This window comes from Equus quagga, chromosome 9 (genome assembly GCF_021613505.1).
Source record: "Equus quagga isolate Etosha38 chromosome 9, UCLA_HA_Equagga_1.0, whole genome shotgun sequence".
In the NCBI taxonomy this organism is placed as follows: domain Eukaryota; kingdom Metazoa; phylum Chordata; class Mammalia; order Perissodactyla; family Equidae; genus Equus; species Equus quagga.
The window spans coordinates 61811110-61836368 of record NC_060275.1 but is presented as its reverse complement, the minus strand read 5'-3'; the positions used below and the strand labels follow the sequence as shown (position 1 = coordinate 61836368).

At 43.5% G+C, this 25259-nt stretch overlaps 1 protein-coding gene across 2 annotated transcripts in view; it reads right to left on the bottom strand.

Moving 5' to 3' along the window:
- LAMA1 (laminin subunit alpha 1) overlaps window positions 1-25259 on the bottom strand; it is a 148532-nt gene that overhangs the window by 25762 nt on the left and 97511 nt on the right. For both annotated transcript variants that reach the window (XM_046671019.1, XM_046671020.1), the window contains exons 31-48: window positions 25049-25135; window positions 24506-24699; window positions 23380-23522; window positions 21478-21567; window positions 19792-19903; window positions 18183-18345; window positions 13671-13881; window positions 13370-13486; window positions 13083-13246; window positions 10996-11131; window positions 10352-10445; window positions 8407-8523; window positions 6459-6641; window positions 5985-6139; window positions 4457-4600; window positions 3338-3471; window positions 2344-2494; window positions 1434-1558 (exon numbers count right to left, since the gene is read on the bottom strand). In XM_046671019.1, coding sequence (XP_046526975.1) covers window positions 1434-1558; window positions 2344-2494; window positions 3338-3471; window positions 4457-4600; window positions 5985-6139; window positions 6459-6641; window positions 8407-8523; window positions 10352-10445; window positions 10996-11131; window positions 13083-13246; window positions 13370-13486; window positions 13671-13881; window positions 18183-18345; window positions 19792-19903; window positions 21478-21567; window positions 23380-23522; window positions 24506-24699; window positions 25049-25135 — 2520 coding nt within the window. The remainder of the gene's footprint in view (window positions 1-1433; window positions 1559-2343; window positions 2495-3337; window positions 3472-4456; window positions 4601-5984; window positions 6140-6458; window positions 6642-8406; window positions 8524-10351; window positions 10446-10995; window positions 11132-13082; window positions 13247-13369; window positions 13487-13670; window positions 13882-18182; window positions 18346-19791; window positions 19904-21477; window positions 21568-23379; window positions 23523-24505; window positions 24700-25048; window positions 25136-25259) is intronic.

Below are 25259 nucleotides of genomic sequence, written 5' to 3'. Positions count from 1 at the left end.
TTTGAGGTCAATGGTCTTAAAAGAACCCTGAAAATAACTGATAAAAATCGAGAGTCTTGTCCAGGGGTCAGAGCATTTTTCTTGTTAGATTATAACGTGCTGCGAGGCTTCCTTCCGTGCTCAAGGAGCAGCGTGAGGACAAAGCCCGCATGCACGTGCCCATGCTCCCACAGCGCCAGAGCGGGCGTCATTACCTCACAAGCTGACAGCATTTTTTATCATATTTGCCAATTACAAAACCTCGGTTTTTCTCGTGTTTCTTGTCAAGAAAATAATCCTGAGACATCGACCTGGAAAGCAATGGACTAGCACTGCAGGAAGATCAGGGAAAAACCCTGGTGCCGCGTTTCAAAATATAAAGTATTTTCACATACATCAGGTTATGTGTTCATCACCATAGTTTTGGGACGTAGGTAAGACAAAGATGAGTATTGTTCTCCTTTTCTGGAAGAAGAAACCAAACCTCCATGAGGTGAGGTGACTTACTACCCAAAGTCACCAAGAGACACTCAGTAGGAGAGCTGGGCCAGGACCCTCAACAACCTAGACATTCTTTTCAGTCCTAAGCCTCCAAGAACCAAGCTTCTGCTCATAACTTTTGAAGCAAGCTAAGGAAGAGGAAAGTAGCAAATAAAAGGCTTAAACTACAAAACGCCAAGCTGTGAGCCGTATGAGAAAGCAGACCCGACAAGGACAAAATGAACGCTCGCCCATGAGTTTCTAAACGTAATGTGAGTTGCTTCTCACTGATCTTGCCGCGACTCACTGTTAACTACAGATCCGTGTGTGGCCAGAGCAGCCCTTAGACGGGAGAGGTCATCTCAGATGTTACATTTCTCTAATGGCAAAGGGAATCTATTGTCTTGATTGCTAAAGTGCTGGAAGATAGGTCTTGTATACTTAAGGGGTTGCGGTTATTTCATTAGGAAATAACAGAGGGGGTGCTGAGCTTTGCGAGAGAATGTTATCAAATGTCTTCCATTCTATCAATATATGCAGAACGATGTTCGGTAGTTATTCTCTGTTTCCAAATGAATTTCATTTTGAGAATCATAAAACTTAGGAATAGGAAAGTCGTTATCTATAAAAATTGACAGCACAAACAAAAATTCTTATCCTTGGAGGTATTTTCAAGGTAAAAATGTACAGTGATTTCCCCAAGACTTCAGTGCAGCTCTCTGAGACAGAAGGTTGTCTGCTTCTCTGTTTTATGATCCAAGATCAAAGCATACAACACAAGACCCAACAAAAAGAGTCCTTCTTTTTAAGGGTCAAAGTTGATCCCATGCTTCTATCAGCAAACGATCTACATCACATCTTTGCAATAAGACGATGGACCCCACAAACTCTCTCATTCGCATGTAAATTCTCTAAGTGGTTCTCAGATGGTACTAGAGTAACATACTGTGTGTTAAATCATGGGGTCACATTACCTTCCGAAGCAGCCATGGCACGTCCCTTCCCTTTCAATATAGTTCCACAGGCCGACTGACTGTCCATTCAAGAAGGCCTCTCCCATGCAGCCTTTAAAATGAGTAACCTTCACAGCAGGAGACTTCTGATGGAAACAAGCGGACAAACATAACCCACAGAGAGCAGGCAAAGAGGAATAAATTCTGTAAGTGCATGGAACTTGAATCGAACAGGCCCTATTGTGAGAAATCAACATCCAAGAAAATGGCCAGATTGTAATCACTGGATTTCCTTCCAATTATGAAGTGAAATTCTAGAATGAGTGACAACTGGACAGGATCTTAAAGATCATCTCAGTTCCAAGGGCTGCTGGAGATGAGGAAACAGACCCAGAGCATGTGGTCAGTACTGGGGGCCCGGCTGGGACCAAGACCCTTACTCTCACGTCAGAGCCCTGAACCAAGTCCAGGTCAGAGGACAACTGACATAAAAAAATAAACACGACGGGCTCATTCACTACACACCAATTAGCGTTAGTCTATCATCAGAGCTAGAATAGAGACAAAGGAACTTGACATAAATTAATGTGGCATATTGAATGTCCTGTTTCATCACTGGAAAAGAAACCCAAATAGCAGAAAGAACCATCAGCTTCTTTTCCATCTATGTTATTTATTAGGCACGATCCTGTGCCCTAAAAAGCCAACCAACTCTGCAGGGGAACCACCACTAGGCAAAATAATGGAAGCGGAAACATCTTCATCTGCCTAGGATGTACTCAACAATTTAATCATACTGAGTTTTTACTGAAATATATTTGACATATAAATTGTTAAATTTACATATTAAATGTGTATGTTAAATTTACATATTAAATGTGTATGTAAGTAAAATCAGCCCAAGTCCCGCTCAGGGGAACATCCGTAATACCTTGATGTGTCCTCCCAGCCCTCCAACAAACATGAGGGTTGAATTGTTTATCTCCAGGACGTTAGCCGTCCCAGGAGATTTCCTTGTTCTTGCTGGCGGCTTTTGAGTTGCACTCATTTCTCTTACACTCAACGAACCAAGGTTTCCAAACCTAAGAGTCACAGAGAATGACAGAAAGCACACTGTCATAGTTGCACGTCAGTCCAAATACGCACGCGTCCACTTCACACACAGCCTCTCTCTGCGTGCCCCCACGGCCGGGAGACGGCCCAGCTGCTCTCCCTGCTTCCAGTCTTGCTCACCCCACCCCCGGTTTACGCTCCAAAACGGTGTAGAGTAGTTCTTCTAAAACATAAATGTCATCACGTAAAACAGTTACGGACAATGAGTTAAACTATCATATTAAACTACTGCATTTAATATTTCCCTATTTTTAGAGATAAAGCAAAAGACAAAATTTCCCAACAACACGCCATCAACAACAAACCATAAAATAACAGAAAGTAAAAGGAAAGATATACCTAAAGCCGCTTAAGAGTAGTAACCTCTGGAGAGGGGCTTTAAAAGGAGTAATTCTGCTTTGTGTCTGAATTTTAGGAAAACATGTTCCCTCCTTGTATTCTTGTCTTCTGTCCTCTTCCACTTGCCTACCACTGCCAGCCACATGCAATTTCTACCATGCTGTGTTTACCCCCATTTTCTGAGGAGAAAACATTTTACTGGGTTGGCAGCCTCAGACTTGGACCTAACATTCCAAAGGTAACATAAACTTTTAACTTGTTTCCTCTTTTATTATTGGTTTTGGTAACAAAGTTTATTTCTTCTGTAATTTAAAAAACCCCTTATTTCTAGCGTTAATCTAAACCGAGTAATCTTTCACTGTAATCTGACTCCCCGGAAGTTCCTAAGACTATTATACGATGTTACGAACACGTAATTACTTATGAGATGCAGTTTAAAAAGAGAGATGAGTGGAGAGAACTTCTTCTACTACCTGGTTACAGAAATGCTATGCCATTTGTCGTCATCAATTGGGAAATCTGGAAATTCCAAGCGTGCTGACCCGGAGCCCATATCCCAGAGGAAGGCCACTTTCCCTCGCCGCATCTCCACTGCCAGGAAATCAGACTGGGGAGCAGAGCCCTGAGTCAGGATGAGTTCCCATGCCGGACTGCCTGAAGACTACTAAAACACTGTAAAGGAGGTGTTCCTACAGCATTTTCTCTATTCTTAAATACACAAAAGCCAAAAACACAACACTCTCTTTTTTGTTCTTTAAATGCTCCCCTCCCTGGAGCTGGAGTGCAATGCAAAGTCCTGGGGGTGGTACCTGCCGTGGGCCATTAGGCCTCACCGCCTTGCCCAGCATGACCCTCCACCATGCCTCCTATAAAGGTCCTCAGGAGAACTCCCTGGGGGTCGCCAGCAGTCTACAGGGAGCATGAGAGAAGGCGTTGGATTTGTTTGTTTGCCCAGTGTGAGAAGGCACTAAATGAATGTAACACATGCAGGACGACAGGAGCCGTGAAGTCCCACATCAGGGCTGCATGCGTTCTGCACCTCGGCTCCTACGATGACAGGTCAGATAATATCTGTGCTTGTTGATCTTTTCTGCCCTAACACAGCCAAAAGCCCTGACCCATTTCCACTGGCACAGCCAAAGGCATCAACAGTCTTCCAAGGGAAACTTGCCCTCTGGGACCCGTCAGAACCTTGTGTGGAACAGCCTAGGAAGCTTGTCACCCTGATATGCCCCTTAGGGTGCCTGCCTCCTCCCAGTGACAACCACAATCATGGACTTTACAGACCCAAAGCTAAACTCAGTGGCTTCAGAGGTCACACAAGGGATTACAGGAAATTCATCGAAGCTACGGCCTGCCTTAGGATGGCGGAGCAAGGCACCTTTCCTCTCTAGTGTCACTTTCCTTCTCACAGGTATTCAGCTTTTTAGTTTATTTTCAATCTAATGCTAGTAGTTTAGCAAAAGGTTAGGTTCCTTAGGAGAATTAGTGATTTCACCAAGGCTTTATTTCTTTGCATCAAAAGAGTGTCACTTCAGAAAATATACATGTCCATAAGAGACCCACTGTCGCTTTCTGCGGCCTGTACTCACGCTGGTGCTGCTGCCCAGGTAGAAGAGAAGGTTATCTGGCTCGCTCGTCTTCACGTTCAGTGTCAAGGTGTTATAGTTCGTGGAAGAAATCTGAGGCTGGTAGGCCCGGATGCAGTCTCTGTCTGCAGACACAGCAACTTTAATCTGTAGAAGGAAAAGAGAAGTGTCCCGATCACATAGAGACACCCTGGGCGGACACCGTGGCAGGACTTCAGAAGTGCTTTTCCATGACGTGTTCTCACTGCTGGGAGCTTTTCTCTCTCAACAACATGTAATGCTCTGTGTTTCATAAAGTCAGAAATTGGATGGTGATGAAAATTATTTTATGTGGAAAAGTCTGTCCTGGCGTTTGAAAAGAGTATTTTACATAGGAAACTGTCTCTCTCACGTGATTTAATGCCTTAAAGCCAAGGGGCTTACCCAAATCACCCCAGAAGCTCTGCACCTCACACAGGATATGTGATGATCATTTGTTGAATAAACGAAGGGGTAATCTATTTATTCATTCAGCAAATATTTATAAGGTAATTATTGCACTTACTACATATTTCTTTGATAAGTAAGTATTTGCATATGTATCTTATATTACCCTTCAAGATTCTAAGTTTGTATTAACCAGAGTATTTGGAATCATCTGCTGGGTTTATACTTATTTGATGACTGTAACTAAAAGAGATGGAGACCGGAGCTCATGTAAACCCACAGCCCTTTTCCAGGAGTGAGGTCACTCGGTGGCGGGGAGGGGATCAAAGAGTCACAACTCCTTTTTCCTGGCTAGAAGAGTTCAGGTGGATAAACATTAGACCAGAGGTCACGTTTATCCTCGATAGGTCTCCAGGAGCATGACAATTGCATATTCTCTCACGAGTCTTATTTCCTGAAACTCTTCTCCTTTAGGGCACAGCCAAGGCCATGTGCCACAGACAGCCATAAAGCATCTCCTCAAGTGTGGGCTTGTCCAGGTGTGAACTGTTCTATGCGTCTCCTGACCAGGGTTTGTGCAGCATCTGTGCGTATACACACTGCTTTGACAGAGTCCTAGAGGATGAGGCCTACACTGCTGAATGACCATTCTGAAGGACACTTGCATTACTGAAACAAGCTGTAACGTGATGGAATAGCCCCAAATGCAACCAGTGAAACTTAGAGTGATGTCAACACTTAGACTTAATGTGTTCCACACCACTTAGCTAATAGTTACGGATCTATAAATCTAGGCTACAATTATAAATCTCCATAAAGACTTTGCCAACATTTTGAAACATGGTGAATAAAGGCAGAAATCAAAGAAAATGAGAATAATTAAATATACTTAAGTAAATATACTTAAGTTAAGAAAAGACTTTAAATATACTTAAGGCAAGGCTGTGAGGAATCGGAGATTACTGAGAGCTGAGTCAGTGGAAGTCTGGGGCACCCACTGTGCCGGGAAGCCACTTGTCTAAGAGTCCTCTGGGATTTGGAGCTGCTGAGAGCCTCAGCCGGGGGATCTGGGTCCTCCTGGGAGCCCCAAGGGCCGCACACTCACTGAAGCTGCTTGTTTCCGGGCCTGGCTGATCAGCAGTTTAATTTCTGATAGGTTTCTGCTCAGGTTCTCTTCCAATGTCTTCAAAGGCTTCAAACGGTCAAATAAAAGGTTGGCTTGCGTTTCCACATCTTTAACTTTTCTTCCAGCTAACAGAGCTAATACAAGGTGGCAAGAAAGTTGGCAGGGGTTGGGGTGGGGGAGGACACGAGAAATTAATTGTTCATTACTAATGCGCTGCATAAAACAGAATATCCTAGTAATCACATCTCTGACATTTGGGTAAATATAGGAGAAACGCACCAATGACATGCATTTACCCCAGGCCCCTCTCTTTCTTTATAAGTGCAAATCCAGATGTTAGCACATTTTTACTTTTTAGGAATACTGTTTGTGAACAAGGCACCACTGTGCACTAGGCAAGCTTAAAACCGCCCGATGCAGACCTTCCTAATGGGGAGGAAGACGGTGACGTACTGGTCATTGAGGAGTCACGCAGAAGTCGGTTTGTTTCTTGTAACGTGGCGTTCACTCTGGACAGGTCAGTCGATGTATTCAACAGCTTCTGGCTCCAGCCCCCAACGCTCTCCAGAGTGCTCGCAGCCCTCTGGTTTGCAGAGGCGGCCAGCTCTTTGATTTTGGCTCCTTTGTCTTTGACACCTGAAATAAATTTATATGCAAGCGTGCGCTCCGGTGAACCCACATAAAACCACAACAAATGTAATTTTACACAGAAAAATGTTACAGCATTTCTTACTGCTTGTTGAACACAAAATGGGGCTTCTTTTTAATGGCAGTATTAAGGCTGCCTATCGTACCCTCTACCGCTTCCTTTCAGGGACCAGGGAAATAATTTTGGTAACAATCCCCTGTATCAAAATACGATTTCAGCTCAGTGAGTTCACAAAGCAACCGTTATCACCAAGTGCTCAGTGTCTTATGTGTTAATAAGCCAAACTTCCTTATTCGGTCCCTTTTCTATCACTCTCTTCTCAATCAACTTCATTAAACACCTTCTTCAAATCACTCCACGTCTGGATAAGAAGGTTTGGGAATTTAAACCTGTAGGTGAGTCGGAAGTGTCCTAGGTTAGGGGAAGTGGTATTTGCCCACAACATCAACCAGCTGCTAGAAGTAACAGCAGAATAAAGACTAAATGGTCACTAAAGATAAATTGGAATTCAGTTATTCCAGAAAATCTGGGTGATGATTTTTTTAAAAGGCACTTGTATTCATTTTAAAGTGTTTAATCACAAATGGGCAAAATTAACGCTAGAAGAAGCTGGATAAAGGGTATACAGGTGTTCTTTTTACTTTTCTTGCAACTTTTCTGCAAGTTTGAAATTACTTCCAAATAAAAAGTTATTTTTGAGTATCTGACCAACATATACCATATATCCTTAAAAAAAGAAGAGGCGCCAGCCTCTTGGTGCAGCAGTTAAGTGTGCATTTTCTGCTTCGGTGGCCTGGGGTTCGCAGGTTCAGATCCCAGGTGCGGACATGGCACTACTTGGCAAGCTGTCCTGTGGTAGGCATCCCACATATAAAGTAGAGAAGATGGGCAGGGATGTTAGCTCAGGGCCAGGCTTCCCCAGCACAAAAAGAGGAGGATTGGCAGCAGATGTTAACTCAGGGCTAATCTTCCTCAAAAAAAAAAAAAAAAAAAGGAAAAGAAAGGAAAAAGAAACTTCCAGATCAGAAAATGCTCCATTGATTCAAGGTACAACGTCAGTCGAAAGCGCCCGGAGCCCATCGCACCATGGTAGTTTCACGCTTACAAAGTAAACCAGCAGACAGAACTCTGGAGATGTTTAGGCATCTTGTAAAACTTAAAAAAAATTTCTTATTAAGAAAACAAAAGAAGGTAGAAGGAATGTAAATAATGCACCATAGCATGATTCATCTGTATTACACTTTTTAAAAGTTATCCTATTTAACACTGTAATGAGTACTGCATTTCCAAACCATCAATATTAAGGTGGTCTGTTTTGGAAGGCTTTATTGACTCATGAAGATTACCAAGCAAGAGATCTTTAATTGCCCACATTTATAATGAATCTAGTATTTTCCCTTAAAGCAGGAACTTTCCAGCTTCTCTACTTGCTGACTTTGAATGACCCTTCTTTCATCTAAGGGACATGTCAAGCCCATTTTAAAAGTAAGCAATTAATACGGCAGCATAAAGTCTCTAAGGCATTTGTTTTGTAAGAGCATAATTCCTGTATTTCAATTTAGGTGCTCTGAAGTTATTAAAAAAAATAGGAACCTCACTTTCATATTCCCCCCCAGGTAAAAACGGTCAGCTTTGCTCTCATTTCATGGGAGGGCTCTTAATCAGACTGAGGCAGGACTTCCTCTTGCTCACGTGGAGAGGTTTTTGTGATGAGAAGACATGAGTTAAATCAGGCATCCCCTTTCCACTTACCTTCAGGAATTGCTCTAAGGATCAAGAGTGATCTTTCCGTCTGCCCAGTAATTTCAGCAGCATTCTCTTGAAATCTGTTTGCTGTATTTTTCACTTTACTCAGTTCCAATGTGATACCTACTTAAGGGGGAAAAAAGTGTTCCCTTTTAGGGTAGCCTACTAAAAAGCTGCATAGATAACAGTTTTCTTTACCATTCCTGACCCATCTGTGGAATAGACAGCTTTCTATAGAGACTCCCAATATTGAAAGTTTTTTCAGCAAGACTTAGCATCACCGATTACGGAAATTGTGTGTTTAGCTTGCTTGATCATTTTTCTACTTTGCTGGTCGCCCTTCTCACTAATATTTCTTCTTAAATTGCATGCCCAATTTAATTGCAGCTCAAGGGTAGGTAAAGAAGTGTGTTTAAGTCACTCAGTCTTAATCAGACTCACTAACTTCTTTTCCACACTTAAATCTTGGCCACTTTTCTCCTCTGGGTTGTAAAACCGTGTGGGCTCTTGCTAGGGAATCTTCTGCTCTTTCTTGTCCTGCCTCCCTGGCCAGGGCCCCTCCCCTCTCTGCTCCCTTCTGACCACCCAGTAGGCACTCAACCCAACCTCCTCCAAGTTTGATCAAAGCTGTTGGATCGAAGCTTTTATTTTTAAAATTTTTGTTCATAGGGCCGGCCTAGTGGCCGAGTGGTTAAGTTTGCTTGCTCTGCTTCAGCGGCCCAGGGTTTTACTAGTTCGAATCCTGGGCGCGGACATGGCATCACTTATCAAGCCATGCTGCGGCAGCATCCCACATGCCACAACTAGAAGGACCCACAACTAAAAATACACAACCATGTACGGGGGGGGCTTTGGAGGGAAAAAGGAAAAATAAAATCTTAAAAAAAAATTTTGTTCATAATACACAATCACATTTGGGGTCCGAACACATGGTTAAAAAATAAATTATTGATAAAATCCTGATGAACATGATGGTTCTGCCTAAAATTCTAATTGCCAGAAAATTCACTATTTTGTGGTCTACGAAGTATCTTTAGTTCTGTAAACTAAAACCACAGCCATCAATATTGATGCTAGAGTTTGCATTCAATGCTTTACGCCTAACAGCATTATGGCTTTCTACACTGTGAGATGACAACATAGAGTCTAAACTGTTGACTCAGAGAGAAAGAACGATATGTACACAGCCTCGCCCTTGGCTCAGACAGCTGTGGGAGGGTCCAGCCCTGGACATGGGCGTGGTCTGAAAGGGGACCGAGGTTCGTTTACAGCCAATATTCACTCCTATGGGAAAAGACTGGATAGTTTTGATATATTAAGGTGAAAAGCACACTATATGTTATATAACTTATATGTTTCTCTTACACAACAGAATCTTGCTGCCATTTTGTGTTATGCTTAGTGGGTAGGTCTCACATCTGCCAAATAATTGCCTACTGAAACTCTTAGGAAAAACTAAACTGCAGAGGTACTTTTTGAAAAATTGATAAATCAATTATGATATTCAGTAATTATTTAATGAGAACCTACCACAAATCTAACATTATAATAGCACTGTGAAAAAGGAAAAAGTATCAAGTATAATATAACTCTTAAGAAACTGTGAAACAATGAGAGATGAATCGAGGAGCACATGAAATCAAAGATATCCTGACAAAAACCAGGCAGAACAGTGAAAGCTCAGGAGCTGAAGCAGTGAGTGGAAGATGTGCTCATCCAGGAAGGCTTAAGGAGTCTGGGAGGTTAGAGGGGACGCACACTAAAATCAGAGATATCACTGAGATACAATTTTAAATTATACGATGTTTACATCATGGGAAATTGGAATGTTTCCGTGACAAAGAAATGTTAGTTTCAAATTGCTCCAGGAGAGGAGAACGTCCTGGCAGTATGCTCAGAGATGTCTTCACAGTCACCCAGCTTAGCACCACAGGCCAAACTAGAAACCGACCTTGACGCTTTCTGCTCAGGCTGTGGCCTTCTTCTAGAAATTTGGAACTGCGCTGGAGAGCTGCCTTCCCATTAGAAGCAAGGGACTCGGAGAGCTGGAAAACAGAATACTTGAAAGCCGCGACGGGAGGGCAGGGGGGACGCTGCACGAGAGGGGAGCCACTCTCTCAGAAGAGCCTCCAGGCTGGATCCAAACTAAGACGTCAACGAGGTGACAGGTAAGGACCACTCACACTGTCCTAATTTATATTGAGTACACGTCTTAATTTACAGCCAAGGAGAAAGAATACAAGCCCATTTTAAATATATGAAGATGAAAACCAGGCCTTCAATGAAGATCTTCACCACAGGTACGAAAAGACGTCTCAAGTAGACACCAAATAGCATTATCATTTTTGTCATAAGAAACTGTGAGCTTTCCCCCATCTTTACATGGCTAGTCCCAGTCTTTATGAGAAGTATTTATGACCTTAAGAAATGAAGACTTAAATCACATGATGACAGAAGCCATAAATAGGTCCCAAAAAAGCATGTTGACGAGCATAAATTTAAGCCACTGAGTCTTTGCTCAAGCACCTTTATGGAACAATCTCTCACAGCCTCGCAAAGCAAGGTGCGCACCGAGGCCCAGGGGGCATCTCTTACCAGGCCAGCCTCAGTCCCAGTCCTGAGAGCACCTTGTGCCAGCTTCTCTGATGCTTCGATCCGGCTCTGCACACTGGAATGGACGTGGGTGGCACTGGTCGCGTTCAGGGACACACGTTTAACATTTCCAAGGCCGCTATGAAACCAGCATATTCAGAGATGTTATGACAAACTAGATTGAACTTGCCCACTATTCTTAAAAGCCCCCTAGCTCCTTTCCCCTTAGAAAAGTATCATTAACAGGGAATAACAACGTATGGGTTCCCTCCTGGCTCTAAAAGTACTCTTAAGAAGCAGTAGCCACATTGCCACCATGACACTAAGAACTGCTGTTTAGTTAATATCCAGAGAAGAGACTATTGCTGTTTCCCGTCTTTTAACCACCCCGTCAGTTTCCACGAGCGGCCCTCCATGTCCTCTGACCTCTCCCCAAGTTCCCTGCACACGTCTGGGCGCTGCTGCCTGTGTGCACTGGCTGTAATCTCTCCCAAAATGTCCTTGTTAACTTTGAAGAAGCTTTCCTAAGCAAATCTAAGGATGCTGAATCTTATTCTCAAATGGTAGACACCAATTTGGTGAAATTCACTAGAGGTTTGGGAGGAGGGTCAGATAATATTTCAATCATGTGAACCTCACTCTCACAAGTGGGCAAATCACTTATGAACTTGCCAACTGGTAATGGTGCAGTTTCATCCCGCTTGTTCCATCTTGAAAATGAAATCTGACAATTGACACATCTTTGCCTGCTGAGTAACTCACTTCATTTTCTTCCCAAGGTTATCGAGTTCCCTGATTCCCACACCAGACATCAGCAGTTATTATTTGTTACTACTTGACTGGCAAAATTCGGTGATTTATAAATAAAAAATAATAATGTCATTTAACTTTGTGTATCATACCAAATTACGTTTACAACTCATACTAAGTAATAAAGCTTTTGTTCTAGCTGTGTACGTAGTCAAAATATTCTTTTTCTCTTTTGGGAAATGATGAAAGATGATGAAAAGAGAGAAGCTGAGTATCTAATTCCATTTTCTATCACTGATCCCTATGGCACACGGAGGCGGCAGTGCTCAATGCAGCATGTAATTCACACAACATTCTTTCTTATATTTTTAATTGCTTTTGCTGTGTGATTTAATCTTTTATGGCAGCATTCCTCAAATTGGAAAAGATATCATTTTTCCCCTTCCACAAAACATACTCAACACATAGAAGCACACATATCCCCAGTGTGTCCAGACTTTCCCAGACGTAATTTATAACAAATTTAAAATAAATAAATTTACCAATTAACTCACAATATTGTGTAAATCACTGGTAAGGCCAAAAACACTGGCTCGCTCATTTGCTGCACATTAGATTGCCAGGGGATCTTTAAAAAAATTACAATGCCAGGACATATCCCAGACCAGTTAAGTCACAATCTTTGGGTGGGGAGGACAAGGGGACAAAGGCATCAGCATTTCTGAAGTTCCCCAGGTTATTCCAATGTGCAGACAAGTTTGGAGACCACTGGCCTAAAGTTGTATTTCTCATTTAAAGACACTTTTAATGAGCTGAGGACATATTTAACAAATATCCAAAAATATAACTTAAAATAATTATAATACAAGGGTAGATCCCCAGGCAGGAGAAAATAATCAGGGTGGTATTTTCAGGGGTTGGGAAAAGGACTCCCAACATTTCTGTAGGCCCCGTATGGGCAACCACTACCTCCATTCATGCATAAAGCCAGCCAAACCATAAGCTCCAAAAAGGTAAGATATATAAAGAAATGAATATCCTGGTTCTGTCCACATGCAACCCAGCAAAGCCCCAAGAACTCAGTAGATACTGACAGGACCCCAATGGCTTGATATTGCAGCATAACATTTGTTTTAATTCCTATCCAGTTCAGTTTGCATTTTTCCATCATACATTTATGCTGATGGTCAACTGTGTTATCAGACTGGGGAGGAAATCCTCCTTGCCATGTAAATAAAATAGGAGTCTTCATTTTTGACAAAAGAAGAAGAGTGACTCAACACTATGATCAAAATAACCATCCTTATTCTCTCTGGAATTCCTGCAAGGTGTGGTCTCACCTGTCCAGAGCACCTGCTAGTCTCTGGAGCTCAGCTGCATGGTCCTCAGCTCTGTAGACAAGGTCAAGGGCTCTTCTTTTGGACATCTGCATGACCAGATCATCTACATGGCGCCTGATTTTGGCAGTCCACAAAAGTAGCTCATCCCGGTGACGCTCTAACTGCTGCAAAGAGAAATTAATATCGTGAACATACGTGCCTCTGGTTAGCAATGGATATGATGCATGTGTAAAGTGTGTGCAGCGCCTTTGGAAACTGTGCTGTGGCTGCGCTGAGCCGTGGCTTACCGCTACAGCCTTCTGTGCAGCGTTTGCACCTGCAGTGGCAGCATCTAGGGATCCTCTTCCTTCGGCAATTAGTGTTTTGGTCAACTTCTGTTCTTCTTGAACACGCAGCTTCTTATCCTGTAGCAAAAATGACCTTTAAGGATGCTTCATAAAAGCAAGTCGGTTTCCGAAGACTGGTGCCTGACACTACGTGCTGAAGTCAGTACTTGGGGCTCATTTTTCAAGAAGCTCAAAATGGTCTTATTCACCTCAGAGAATCTGGTTCCCCGCTCTGCCTGAGGAGAGAGCTATTAGGACTCACACTGACTTCTCGCAGGTTGGCCTTGACAATGCGCAGCAGGTGGCTGCCTTCCCGCGTCTTGGCCTCCGCTTCCCTCACGAGGCCTGCGGCCGCCTGCAGCTCACTGTCATGTTTGGAAAGGAGGCCGCTTGCTGCCTCTCTTAATACCTTCAATTCTTCTTGTGGCTTCTGATAATTTCTCTGAATCTGTGACAATAAATCTTCAGCAGCCCTGATAAATACAGATGGTTCACACGTAAGTAAACCAACAACAAAGCTCACATCAGAAATGATGGTGGAAGAAACCTTTACATCTCCATCCGAGTTTCTCCTTGAGATCCTAAGTGCTACATTATAACCTCTTCAAAGGGGAAACAGTTTTTCTACAACAGCAGTAGGTATGGCAGATTTACGCTTTATCCTTAACAAACTATCTTTATTCACAAACTTTCTAACATATTTTAGTAATGGAATTAGAAGAAATCACTTCAGTGAATCTGGATTCAGGAAGTTGGGCCCACAGTCTGTGAGCGATGGCAACTGCAATCTCCCATAAGAACATGGAGAGAAACTGAAAGGAGGGGGCCGTGCAGGGAGTTGCCATGAAGTTACCGATGTGCTCACGTGACATAAAGACTCTTCTGCAGCTAGTTAAGAAACAGACTTTATCAAAACCTTCAAATCCAAATTGCCAGAAAGACATAATTTGCACCACTGATAAAAAGCAACTTTAGAAAGCCAAAGGATATTTTTTCCTATTCTTTTATAAATATGCTATCAAATTGCTTATTTAAATCAATTTGAACTTAAAGTTGCGTAGAATAATAAGATTTTCACACTACAAATCTTTGCACTGGTTGAATATATCCCATTAAACTTCTTGCTTTAATTTGTCAGGAGAACTTTGAAAAATTTCATTGAAAATGCCTTGTAAAGTACTCTCAGCTTTCACGGATATCAGATTGCTGCTCTAAGACACAACAGAAAACATTTTCCAAAGACAAATATTTGAGCTCTGACCAATTAGAACATCATCAGGGACTTTCTGAACATTCTTATGATCTTTAATGATAGTAAGATGTTGCACCATGACACAGGCAGCAAGAACTACAACACAGTACACGGAAACAGACAAGTGAGTTCAAGAGATCTCTAATGTCTGACAACGAATCCATCACTTCTTATCATTAAACAAGGTATTCTAAGAAATTTTAAGATAGAAGTTAAATTTTAATCTATGAAATGACTTTACCATCCAAATGGTGATCAGATGCAATGACATAGTCATCAATGACTTGAAGAAGATTAAATGAAAAAAAAACCCCTCAGCACTGTTCTTTAGCTTCTTCCTGCAAAATTTATCCATTAATACAGGAAACCAGTGTTTCTCACACTAGCATCCCACAAACAGGTCAGCAAGTTCCCTGAGAAAAGCCTGTGGTGAAGCAGGTTGAGCTGCCTTCCCGAGGCCCCTCTTGGAGGTTCAAGATGCACATCAGCGCACTGAAAGCTTTGAAAAGACTTACAGTTAGGAACTTGTCTCTCCTTAGTAGACTCTGTGTTTCCCAAGCTTATCTGGTCATAGGACACATTTCCTTAACGAAATCTCTTTTGATCGCTCTGGGGATGCAGCGTGGAAGACAGCTGGAAACAGCTACAAATGATCATTTATAGTGTGCACTACAGGGTAACACAGCAGACCGGAGCTGGCCATCCTTAGAAAGGCTTGCTGCAAGGCTGGCCCTTGGCTGCCGTCTGCAAGCGTTCCTGCTGTTTTCTAACTGATAAGAGTGGCTCACTGCCTCCACTGTTGGTGCAAACAGTGTGGTTTATGCTGAACACCTGACTTCCTTGTGGGAGTCTGGAATTCAGGCACGTGCTAGGCAGAGTGTGACTATTGGACCAGCCCCCAGGAAAAACCTTGGATGCTGAACCTCCAATGGGCTTCCCTGGGCAGAAATATCGCACAGGTGCCACTGCATGTTTGTGCATGTTTGCTGCTGTGGGAAGAGCGCTCTGTGACCCGTCCTGGGAAGGAGAGAGGAGGGAATCCTGTGCGCACGCCCCCAGGTTCCACTGTGACTTCTTCCCTGACCAGCTGTGCATCCTTAATGCGTCGCCCTAAGAAATCTTGGCTGTGAGTACAACTACATGCTGAGTCCTGAGGGTCCTAGTGAAACTCTGAATATGGAGGTGGTCTTGGGGACCCTGACACATGCATGCTAAGAAAGCATGATAAGCGTGCTAAATATTCCCACCAACAGGATTGCCACACTTCAGCATAAATTACCAGTTTTCTAAGAAGTATGATTAAAGGGCTGATAAATAATTTCTAAAATAGTCCATGGAATTTGAAATGGCATAAGTATAGGGATTACCTACGGAAAATAAAGAAGTGGAGACCAGAGAACATATTCTAAACTTTAATTTTTTTAAATAAATGGTCTCTTTGGTAATAATTTAACTTACAAATTAAAGAGAGAGATCGGCAACCTTATTAATAACCTATGCCAAATAGCAACGGAAGAAGTGCAAGAACAGAGAAAAGGTGACAGGAGGGCCTAGACGGGGAGGGCTGGGGCACTGAGGAGGACAGGGAGAGGGCCTTCTCCCCTTCTCTCAAATGCTATTCAGAAAATGAACTCTTCCCAATTGGACTATGAGCTCCTAGAGGGCAAAAAGCTCTGTTGTCCTCCTTCGTGTCCCCAACTCCTAGCACAATGCCTGCCAGTGGGGGCTTAATCCATTTTGTTGAATGAAGGCATGAACTGACAGTGGAAGAGTAATGTGGGAGAGGACAGCCTCACAAAATCACCCCCGAGGATCTCCAGGGACTCTCCATCTTTGATAAGCTCCCCTCTGATGGGCAGCCAAGGGAGGGACAGTTAGACGGGAAACCACGTGTGGGGGCAGGAAGCACCGGGAGGAGCCGGAGAGCCCAGGATGAGCTGGAGACGGGTGGGGGAGTGTGTGAGCGAAAGGCGGCTGGAATCAGACAGATGTTCCTATGTTCTTGGGGAGGCAGTGGGGAGCTCTGGAAGGTTAGGGGGCAGAGCCGAGCCTGGGGTGGCCGCCTCCAGAATGGAAGGCTTGCGTGGAAGGGTGAGCTCCTTTCCCACCAGCGTTCCCTGCTGCCACGCATTTCAGGCGAAAGCAGGATGCAGGTGATGAGCTAGGGTCAGAGAAGCATGACTTTAATCTAGCGTGGGTGTAGAGGCACGGTCCCTGACCTGACCGTCAAAATTCCACCCATCTGTCTCTTAGGGACTGGGTCTCAAATGGTCCTTCCTTCTGTTTTGGGTTGGAAAATAACAGGGTTTAGAGAAACACAGATTTAGGTTTGGGGTCAGGTTTCCTATTATCCTGGAGGTTTAACATTGGGCAAGTTACCTACAGTCTCTGGGCCTCAGTTTCCCCAGCTGGATTCTTCCCTGCCTGCCAAGGTGGCTGAGATGGTCAGAGGGCAGGTCCTTGGCACAGAGGAGCGCTCGGTAGACGGCAGCTCCCTCCCCCACCGCCTGGGCCCTCGGCCACTCTCATCTCCCTTCATGTAGTTCATAGTTCTCTCGGGACCTTGCGGGCCCTAATGTTCTAGTTGTTAGATTACCAGTTCTCTCTCCAAATTCCACATGACAGTGAGTTCCTCCTTTTGTTTTTCACCCAACAAATCAACAACAATGTCAGAAATCAGATTCAGTGATGAAAAAAGATGTAAGCTCAACTCTTCAGTGTGTTGCCAGTGGAAATGGACATTGTTTTAGATAAATCTTTTAGAAAATAATTTAGAAAGGTAAGTCTACCCTGATAAGATAATAATGTGAAATATAGAAATACATTTTTGTCTAAGATGTCTGTTACAACACTACTTAAAATAGCAAAATATATTAAAAATAGTTTAAAGATCTCATTATAGAGGATAGAATTTTGATGGAGTATTGTATAACTATTTAAACCAGTACTTAAGACATTTATCACAGCCTGGCAGAAAAATAGCCTGTGCTATAATCAAGTAATAATTGTGTGAAAATACTAAGAACAAAGCATGAAAGGAATTCACAAGCTCCTAGTGACCATGTCTAATAATTCTTTATGATCTGTCATTTCACGTCGTAGGTTTTGATGAGGGTTTGCACAACTGAGCCAAGTTATTCTGGCAAAATGTCAATTCGTCTTGGCGTTAACTGCATAGGTAGTAGCCACTGACTATATTTTCTCCCATTAGAGTTTATTGCATTATATTTCATCTTCAATAAATACAGTATCATGAGGTTATTTCGTTCATGCTAGGTGAAAATGTTCCAGAGCCACAGAGAAAAACAAAACCTATGGCCTAAGAGCACAGAGACAGAGATACTGGCATTGATAACACTCTTCTCTATTTGGAGGGGCCAGCGCCCATCTCTTCACTGACTTGACAATAGAGCCCCAGTGAGAGCTTTCTTTCCCTCCCCTCCTCCCACGGGGCTCCTCCCCCCTCAGCATTCAAGTTCCTCCCTCTCATCGGTTGTGTCATGAATGGTATTTAGGACTTACTTGAGTTCAAGGGTGGCATTTTGGTGCAACTGCATAAAATGCCTTTTCTGTATGCTTTCCAGCAAAGATGTAATGTTCTCTTGCATATTCTGAAGAGTAGAACTGGGTAGTTGGAAATCTTCATCTAAGGTCTGATTTAGAGTTGTTGCCTTTTCAATCATTTCTGTGGAGAAAATTCATCAATCACTTAATAAGTCTCTCAAAAGTGGACAGTACTAAGATGGAAAGAGTTAGAACCTTCTTCAGTGAGGCCTGCTCTGCTCCCCTAAACTGGGTTGAATGTCTAGGCCCAGCCAGGCCACCCCGTACACCCCAATGCACTCTGCACACCCCTGTCAGAACACTCACAGACTGGGGTGACTGGTTTGTTTAATGTTGGTCTTCCCCACACCCAGAAACACTGTAAGGGCAGGGGCCATGGCCATCAGGTTTACTTCGGCATTTCCTGCACCTGGCACAAACATTTGCACCTAGAAACGCCCAATAAATATTTACTGTATGAATGAACCACCAATATTTGATACTATTTTATTAAACATATTATTTGTTCTAATAATTTCCTTACCTTTTGTCCTGGAAAGTCTATTTGTATTGGGTTCTGTACTTTTTATGCCCTTACACTACAATCCAAAAAGAAAAGCAAGAATATGTTTCTGGTAGCCAGGAAACTGAAAACAGCATTCTAAAAGCCTGATCAGACAGGACATCCCAACTGAATAGTGACTCCATCACTCTCATATCGTGGATCTACTTTGGGACCACAGGGAAGCCCCAAATCCCAGCAGCTCCCATTCTGGGGAAAGGACGGCATGAAGGTGAGCAAAGCTACTCCATGGTGTTGGTGCTTCGCCATCCATTTTGTTTGGCCAAGCAGCCTGCAGGAATCTTAAACTGACACCAGCCCCTCATACAGGCAGTGCCCTAGAGAGCAGCCAGCAGCGGCATAAGCAAATGTAAGCTCCTGGTACGCTTTCCCAGCTGCCCTCGTGACCGGCAGTCTCCCCGCCTCCCAGCCCCACCCCCATGCGCCCCTTAGAGCAGACCCCGTAGGGCTTACCTGCTTCTTTGGTTTGGATTGACCAATCTGTCCTTAGCCTAGAATCCCAGAGCACTCCACCCTCGACCCTAATAAAGCCTGTGCCCCAGGTCTGTCTCTCTCTGCCCACACCCTGCCTTGGCCTCTCGGGTGCCCACCAAGGCATGCCGCACTTCCTCCCGGACCTGTGAGTAAGGAGCGTCTCTACTGCATTTTCTCTTAGGTCTGTGGTGGGACCTTGCCTCACCATCCAGCTCCCTGTGCTCCACTTAATAAGTATTAATTTGACAAATTCCTAACAGATGCGGAGGCAGCACACCTGCTTAATACTTAGGATTTAAGTGTAAGATAGAAAAGGAAAAAGGGAACATCCGTTTTGTTTAAAGATAAAACTCTCAATGAAATATTATGATCCAGACCCATCAGGATCCCCAAACCACAGAGCATTCCTGTCCTTTGGCTCTAGGAAGCCCAAGGCAAGTCACACACACCCATTCATACACTTTATAAACCGAATGGGGCTTTTTCTACCAAAAAGGCACACAGTCCCCAAGCGAGACACTGACTACAGACCTTGGATGTGTATCTGCAGCTGCTCTGTAAATGTCACGAGCTCTTGACTCTTGCTGAGGGTTCTTTCAGTCTCCCTGGCCACGTGCTGGCTACTTGTTAACACTCTAGTGAGCTGGCAGAAAATAAAGTCTCAGGTTAGTTTGACTTTGAATAATATGCAAGCTTTGGTACTCCGGTTTTGTCTCTCTGAAACTACAAAATATATTCCAGAATACAGAGTAAAGATGTACACTATCATGTAAGCCACGGTTAATATTTCAGTGTTGGAACTGACTAAGTGATTAATGCAAGAATCTCTCACTCTGTGTGAGAAAAGATGGTATAGTTTTAAAAGTAGCCTAATTGGTTATCAAACCACAGACTCTGCTACTGTCTCTATTGTGAAGACCTTGTATTCAGTTTATGACCTAAGTGAACAGAAAACAGAAAGTAAAATCTTACCAATTTGTATTGACCTTGAGCACTCAGTGGAGGAGTTAAGAACACAGAGTCAGGCACGCTGGGCTTAGGCCTGATCCTGCCCAGCTGGTGGCCTAGTACTTAACATTTCCCGGCGTCACCAACATCGCGGAGTGATAATAACACTTACCTCGGGGGGCTTTATGAGGATTAAATGCGATGATGTCTGTAAAACTGGCAGCCCAGGGCTTGAGACTTCGCTGCCTTCAGCTGTTATTTTTATTAGGAATGTTACAGTTTGTAAAAGGGAAGGGTGTTTGTAATTTCCAGGAGTGTAAAGTAACTCAGACTGGTTCTGAAAGTGTTTTCTAGTCAAAATACAAAGACTCCCTTCTTTAATGGATGGAGAGAATTTACTTTTAACAGCTTATCACTTCCTACCAAATGTTTGCTCGTTAGGTACTTAAAACCCACACTCAAACCCTTAAACTCTTCCCAAATCATCACTAATTCTAAGTCAACAGAAGCCAGGCTAACACGTTTTAGGGTATGTGACTGTACGTGCATGCACGTTGAGACGCAGAGACTGGAGACACCCATCTGGAGGTGCACTCCCATACGCATCTCCACGTACACACATGCGTGTAAGTGTGCATACACACACGAAATTCATAAGTGAAAATTATAAATTTGACACTAGGCCTCCCGCACCACCTGCAAATGAGGAGATTCTTTTCTGGGTCACTAAAAACTGTTAATCTGGCATGAGCTAAACAGAGTAAGTAATTTACTGCTGACATCAAAATGAGCTCTCTTGCCATTCAAAGTCCGCAAATCAGAAGCACGTGGCCTGCAGGCTGACTGTGGCACAGACGCCACATGACGAGGCCTGTGCAGCAAGCAGCGCCTGCGTTCAGGGGAGTGCCTCTGAGGGCCGGTGCTCACCATGGGCTTGGATATGCAGTGAAATTAGGAGAAGGAAGGACTCTCAGCCACCTTTTAATCCCACCCACCCCCTGGTTCACAGGAGAAATAAGAGGCAAATGGCAAAGCGACTGCCCACTCTTCCCTCAGCAGAGGTGACAAGAGAAATTAAATCAGGAGCCTTTTCCCACAAAGCATAGGGACTACAGCATAGGGTTCAAACCAACCTGATGACAAAGCACCTAGAGCACAGCTCCTGGGAGGAAGAGGCTGCCCGAGCTCACCAGAACCGCTGAGACAGCCCTACTGCGAGTGCTCGCAAGCGCTGGGGGGGGAAGCGGGCCCTTTTTGTGAAGAATTTACCTCCCTTTGCAGGTCATCCGTATGTTCTGCAACACTTTCAAGCTGAACTTTTGCCAGTCTCTTTTGTGTATTTTCTTTTAATACAGATTCCTAAAAAGAATGAAGAAAACCAATTACAATGCTGCAAAATGAATTTGCTGGTTCTCACCTACGAATCACTTATTTCCTTTTTTTGCTCACAAAAAGAAGTTCTTCCTTCCTTGAAATTGCTTTAAAAAATAAAATGATTCACATATACTTGTTTTGATTATAGCAACATGTTTCCATTGTGCCATCATTTGCTTTATATTTCCTGTCAGATATGAACTCAAAGTCTGGTGTGTTACAGAGTCTGATCCTGCTGAGTGCTTGTGTAAGTCTGGCTTAATTTCAATATCAGAGTCACCTAAATTCTAACTGTAATTGCTAACACCTTAAAAAAATGCTTACTCGGCTAAAACCCAAAAGTATTAAGTAAAGAAATGCCTTCATAATTACTAATAATTAAGTGCTTAATTTACGCCGACACTCTTCTAACTTCTTTACTTGTATGACTTTAGTTAAACCTTATAACAACCCCATGAAATGGCTAAACCATTGTTTCGGGTCAGGGGAGCTAAAGAGCTTGCGCACGGTCCTGGTGCAGGTAAATAATGAAAACGACCAACAGCGCGGAGCTCACACTCTTAACCTCTTGCATGCTTTACACAAACAGAAAAAGTGTTTAAAGTGATAAAAGTGACCCCAAAAAGTGACAAAGTGGTTTAAATGAGAGCAAATCATTCAAAAATACTAAAATTTTAAATTATTTATCTTACTTGACGAATTTAAAATACAGTATATTGCTGGGGCCCAAACTGATGGAAAATAGTATTTATTGATTGTGTCTATAGCGAGTAGAAAAGAAATTTAACATTTCTTTCTTTCTTTTTTTTTTTGGAGAATTTTTTCTTATCTTTCAAAACTATTTTTTTCCATCTGAGGAAAAACAATATAAAACATCTCAGAGTTCCCTTACTTTTCCTTACTGCCATCATGTCTACAGAAAACAAGCCACTGTAAACAAGAAAGGACTGTGAAGTAGCTGGACTCCAACACACACACACACATCACACACACACACGCAAGCACACAGACACACACACACAAGTACATCCCACATACACACACATGAACACAGGCCTAAGGAAATGTTAAGTCTGAGAAAAGCTTTTATCTAAAAAAGGCATTCAGGAATGACTATTCTTTTTATTACTGCATGACACAGTGAATTATCTCAAATTTTAATGTATAGGTTTTAAACAAAATTAAGAATATTTTTTTCCAGTTAGAATTAAAACACTAGAGTAGAATGCTGTCTACTAAGTTAATTTCTTAACTTCTCACCCTTTTTTTGGACCCAGATCCTGTTTCAGTAAATATAAAAACTATGATTTACCCCCAGAGATCTTTATACAATCTTCAGGGAGGATAAAATCTGTGCCCTGCAACTCAAGTTAAGAATAATACATTTACAGAAAACAGTTGATTTCAGCATATTCTAACATTTAGAAAGAGACCATCCAGATTTGTTTTCTATATTTGAAATAGGACAGCTGTTTACAACTATCCAAAGATGTGTCATAAAGAGGAGCAAGTGGACATCGTGTTATTCCAAAAGGCAGAAGGACCACGGGGCACGGATGTAGAAGGAGGCATCCATGGACTAGGTCTCAAACAATTAGAGCTGTCCCCCAGTGAAAGCGGACATGTGCGGGGGAAGCTCCTGGCCAGGGCCCCGGGGAGGCTGGAGCCCTTCCAGCGGGGGTGCTGGGAATGACACTGTCACACCTGTGCGGGACACCAACAATGACTCCTACTTCCAGTCAGCTCTGTCTCTCGGTGACACGTGTTTCTATCCACCTCTGAATTCCCAGTACCTACCTGGAGATATTTAGTTGTATTTTCCAGGTTTGACAAAATTCCATAGGGAGCAGGGATAATGCTGGTGAGGTTCACAGAAAGAACGTTATCACCGATGTTATCCAAGTCACTCAGCAGCACACCTACACATGCGTCATCACAAGCTGAAGGAAAAAGAAAGTTTAAGTTAATGGCCAAGCAGCTGGTGCATCTTCCCGGCGGTCTGCCTAAGCCGTTCTGTAGTAAGAGCATCTGCAGGCAGAGCGCACAGCGAGGCTTCCAGGAGCCCATCCGACGTCATTCTAATGCCAACCGTGAGAGGCAGCTGGCCAGGAAGTCCTAAGCCCGTTCGCAAACAATGATGCTGAGACTGTGATCAGATCAGGGACTCCCCTGGGGTCACACAGAAAGAAGCAACCAACTGATCCCCAGGGCGGATCCCAGGTCTGGCACACGTTTTGTTACGCAGCTATGACCTTCACGGTGCATTTGTTCCTCTCTGACTGGGACCAATGGCAATGAATTCCAACTGTACTTCCTTTCAGAACTGGGCCTATCATGTCCTCAGAGAGTTTGCAGACGCATCTTCAGCCAGTACTAACGAAGGAGACAGGGAAAACAGTGGATGTGTTTTTACTCAGACCAAACACAACAACAAAAGCAGCAAAGCTCTTGAATGTGCTGATCCTGGCATCACTTCCTCCCCATCTTTCCTGAGGACCACTAAGAAGACATCCTAAGACGACTGCCTCAGGTACTTGCCATTAAAATAAATCAGAAGTGGAAAAAAATCCACAACAGCCAAGAGCTGAAGCCGTAGTGAAATCTGGGTAACAGTGATGACAGCCCCACAAAGGGTTCCTTCTCTGCACTGAGAGGCCCTCGGCTCCGGTACAGGAAATGCTGACACAGCTAAACTGTGAAGTCGGAAGTGCCAAGCTGCTTACAGTGCCCAAGAGATCAAAGCTGTTGTCTAGACCTTCCTGCCTCAGACGAAAAGCACTATAAGAAGTTCAGTTCAGCAGGTGTAACAGCAATCTAAGCTTCATAGAAAATCCAGGACTTTCTTGGGCACCATAGGGCACCGCAACAGGAAAGCCTTTGAGAGGAAAAACCATCTTTAAAGATTTGGAGAAGGAATACCCACAAATACAATCGCTTTCCACCAGAATGTGCCTCGGTTCACATTCCTCACATCGGAGCCCCGTGGCCCCTGGCCTGCAGACACACTGCCCGGACCTGCGGTCACAGTCGCTGTGAACAGAGCCATGCGGGCTGCAGTCACAGCTCTGGCAAGTGCCGCCTGGTGCTCGAGGGTTCCCGTGGTAGCCTGAAGAGCACCTACAGAGAGGAGACACACAGCATGGGCAGCAGGTCAACACCGTGAGCAAATACAGAACCAGCTCCTGACCAGGACAGCAAGCACTTCTGCCAAATGAGTACAAAGAATACAGCCCATTTACCTCACTCTACATTTTATTTCCTAAAAGGAGGGTGAGATGGTCACAGAAAGTGCGTTTACCTGAATTAATACATAGCAAACTCAGTTTGGGGATAGTAATGAGGTCCCATATCAATCACGCACATCCAAACTGACAATGCCTCCCAAACCCCTTTAGTAAACATGTCCTACACCTGTGAAAGGAGCAGACGTGCCTAGCAATTTCCACGTGGGAACTCCCCAGCGTACCTTTCACAGTACTGTCCTTCATAGCCCAGAAGACAGGCATCACAGCGGAAATCGTGATCACCTTCCAAGACACACGTAGGACTGAAACTGAGAGAAAGGAAATGCTTTTGTATTTTCAGATACACAACTTCAATTCTTTCTTACGGTACCTACTCATCACTCTTCGGGTACGTGATACTGTCCAGAAGTTAAGTGATTGCACTGGACAGTT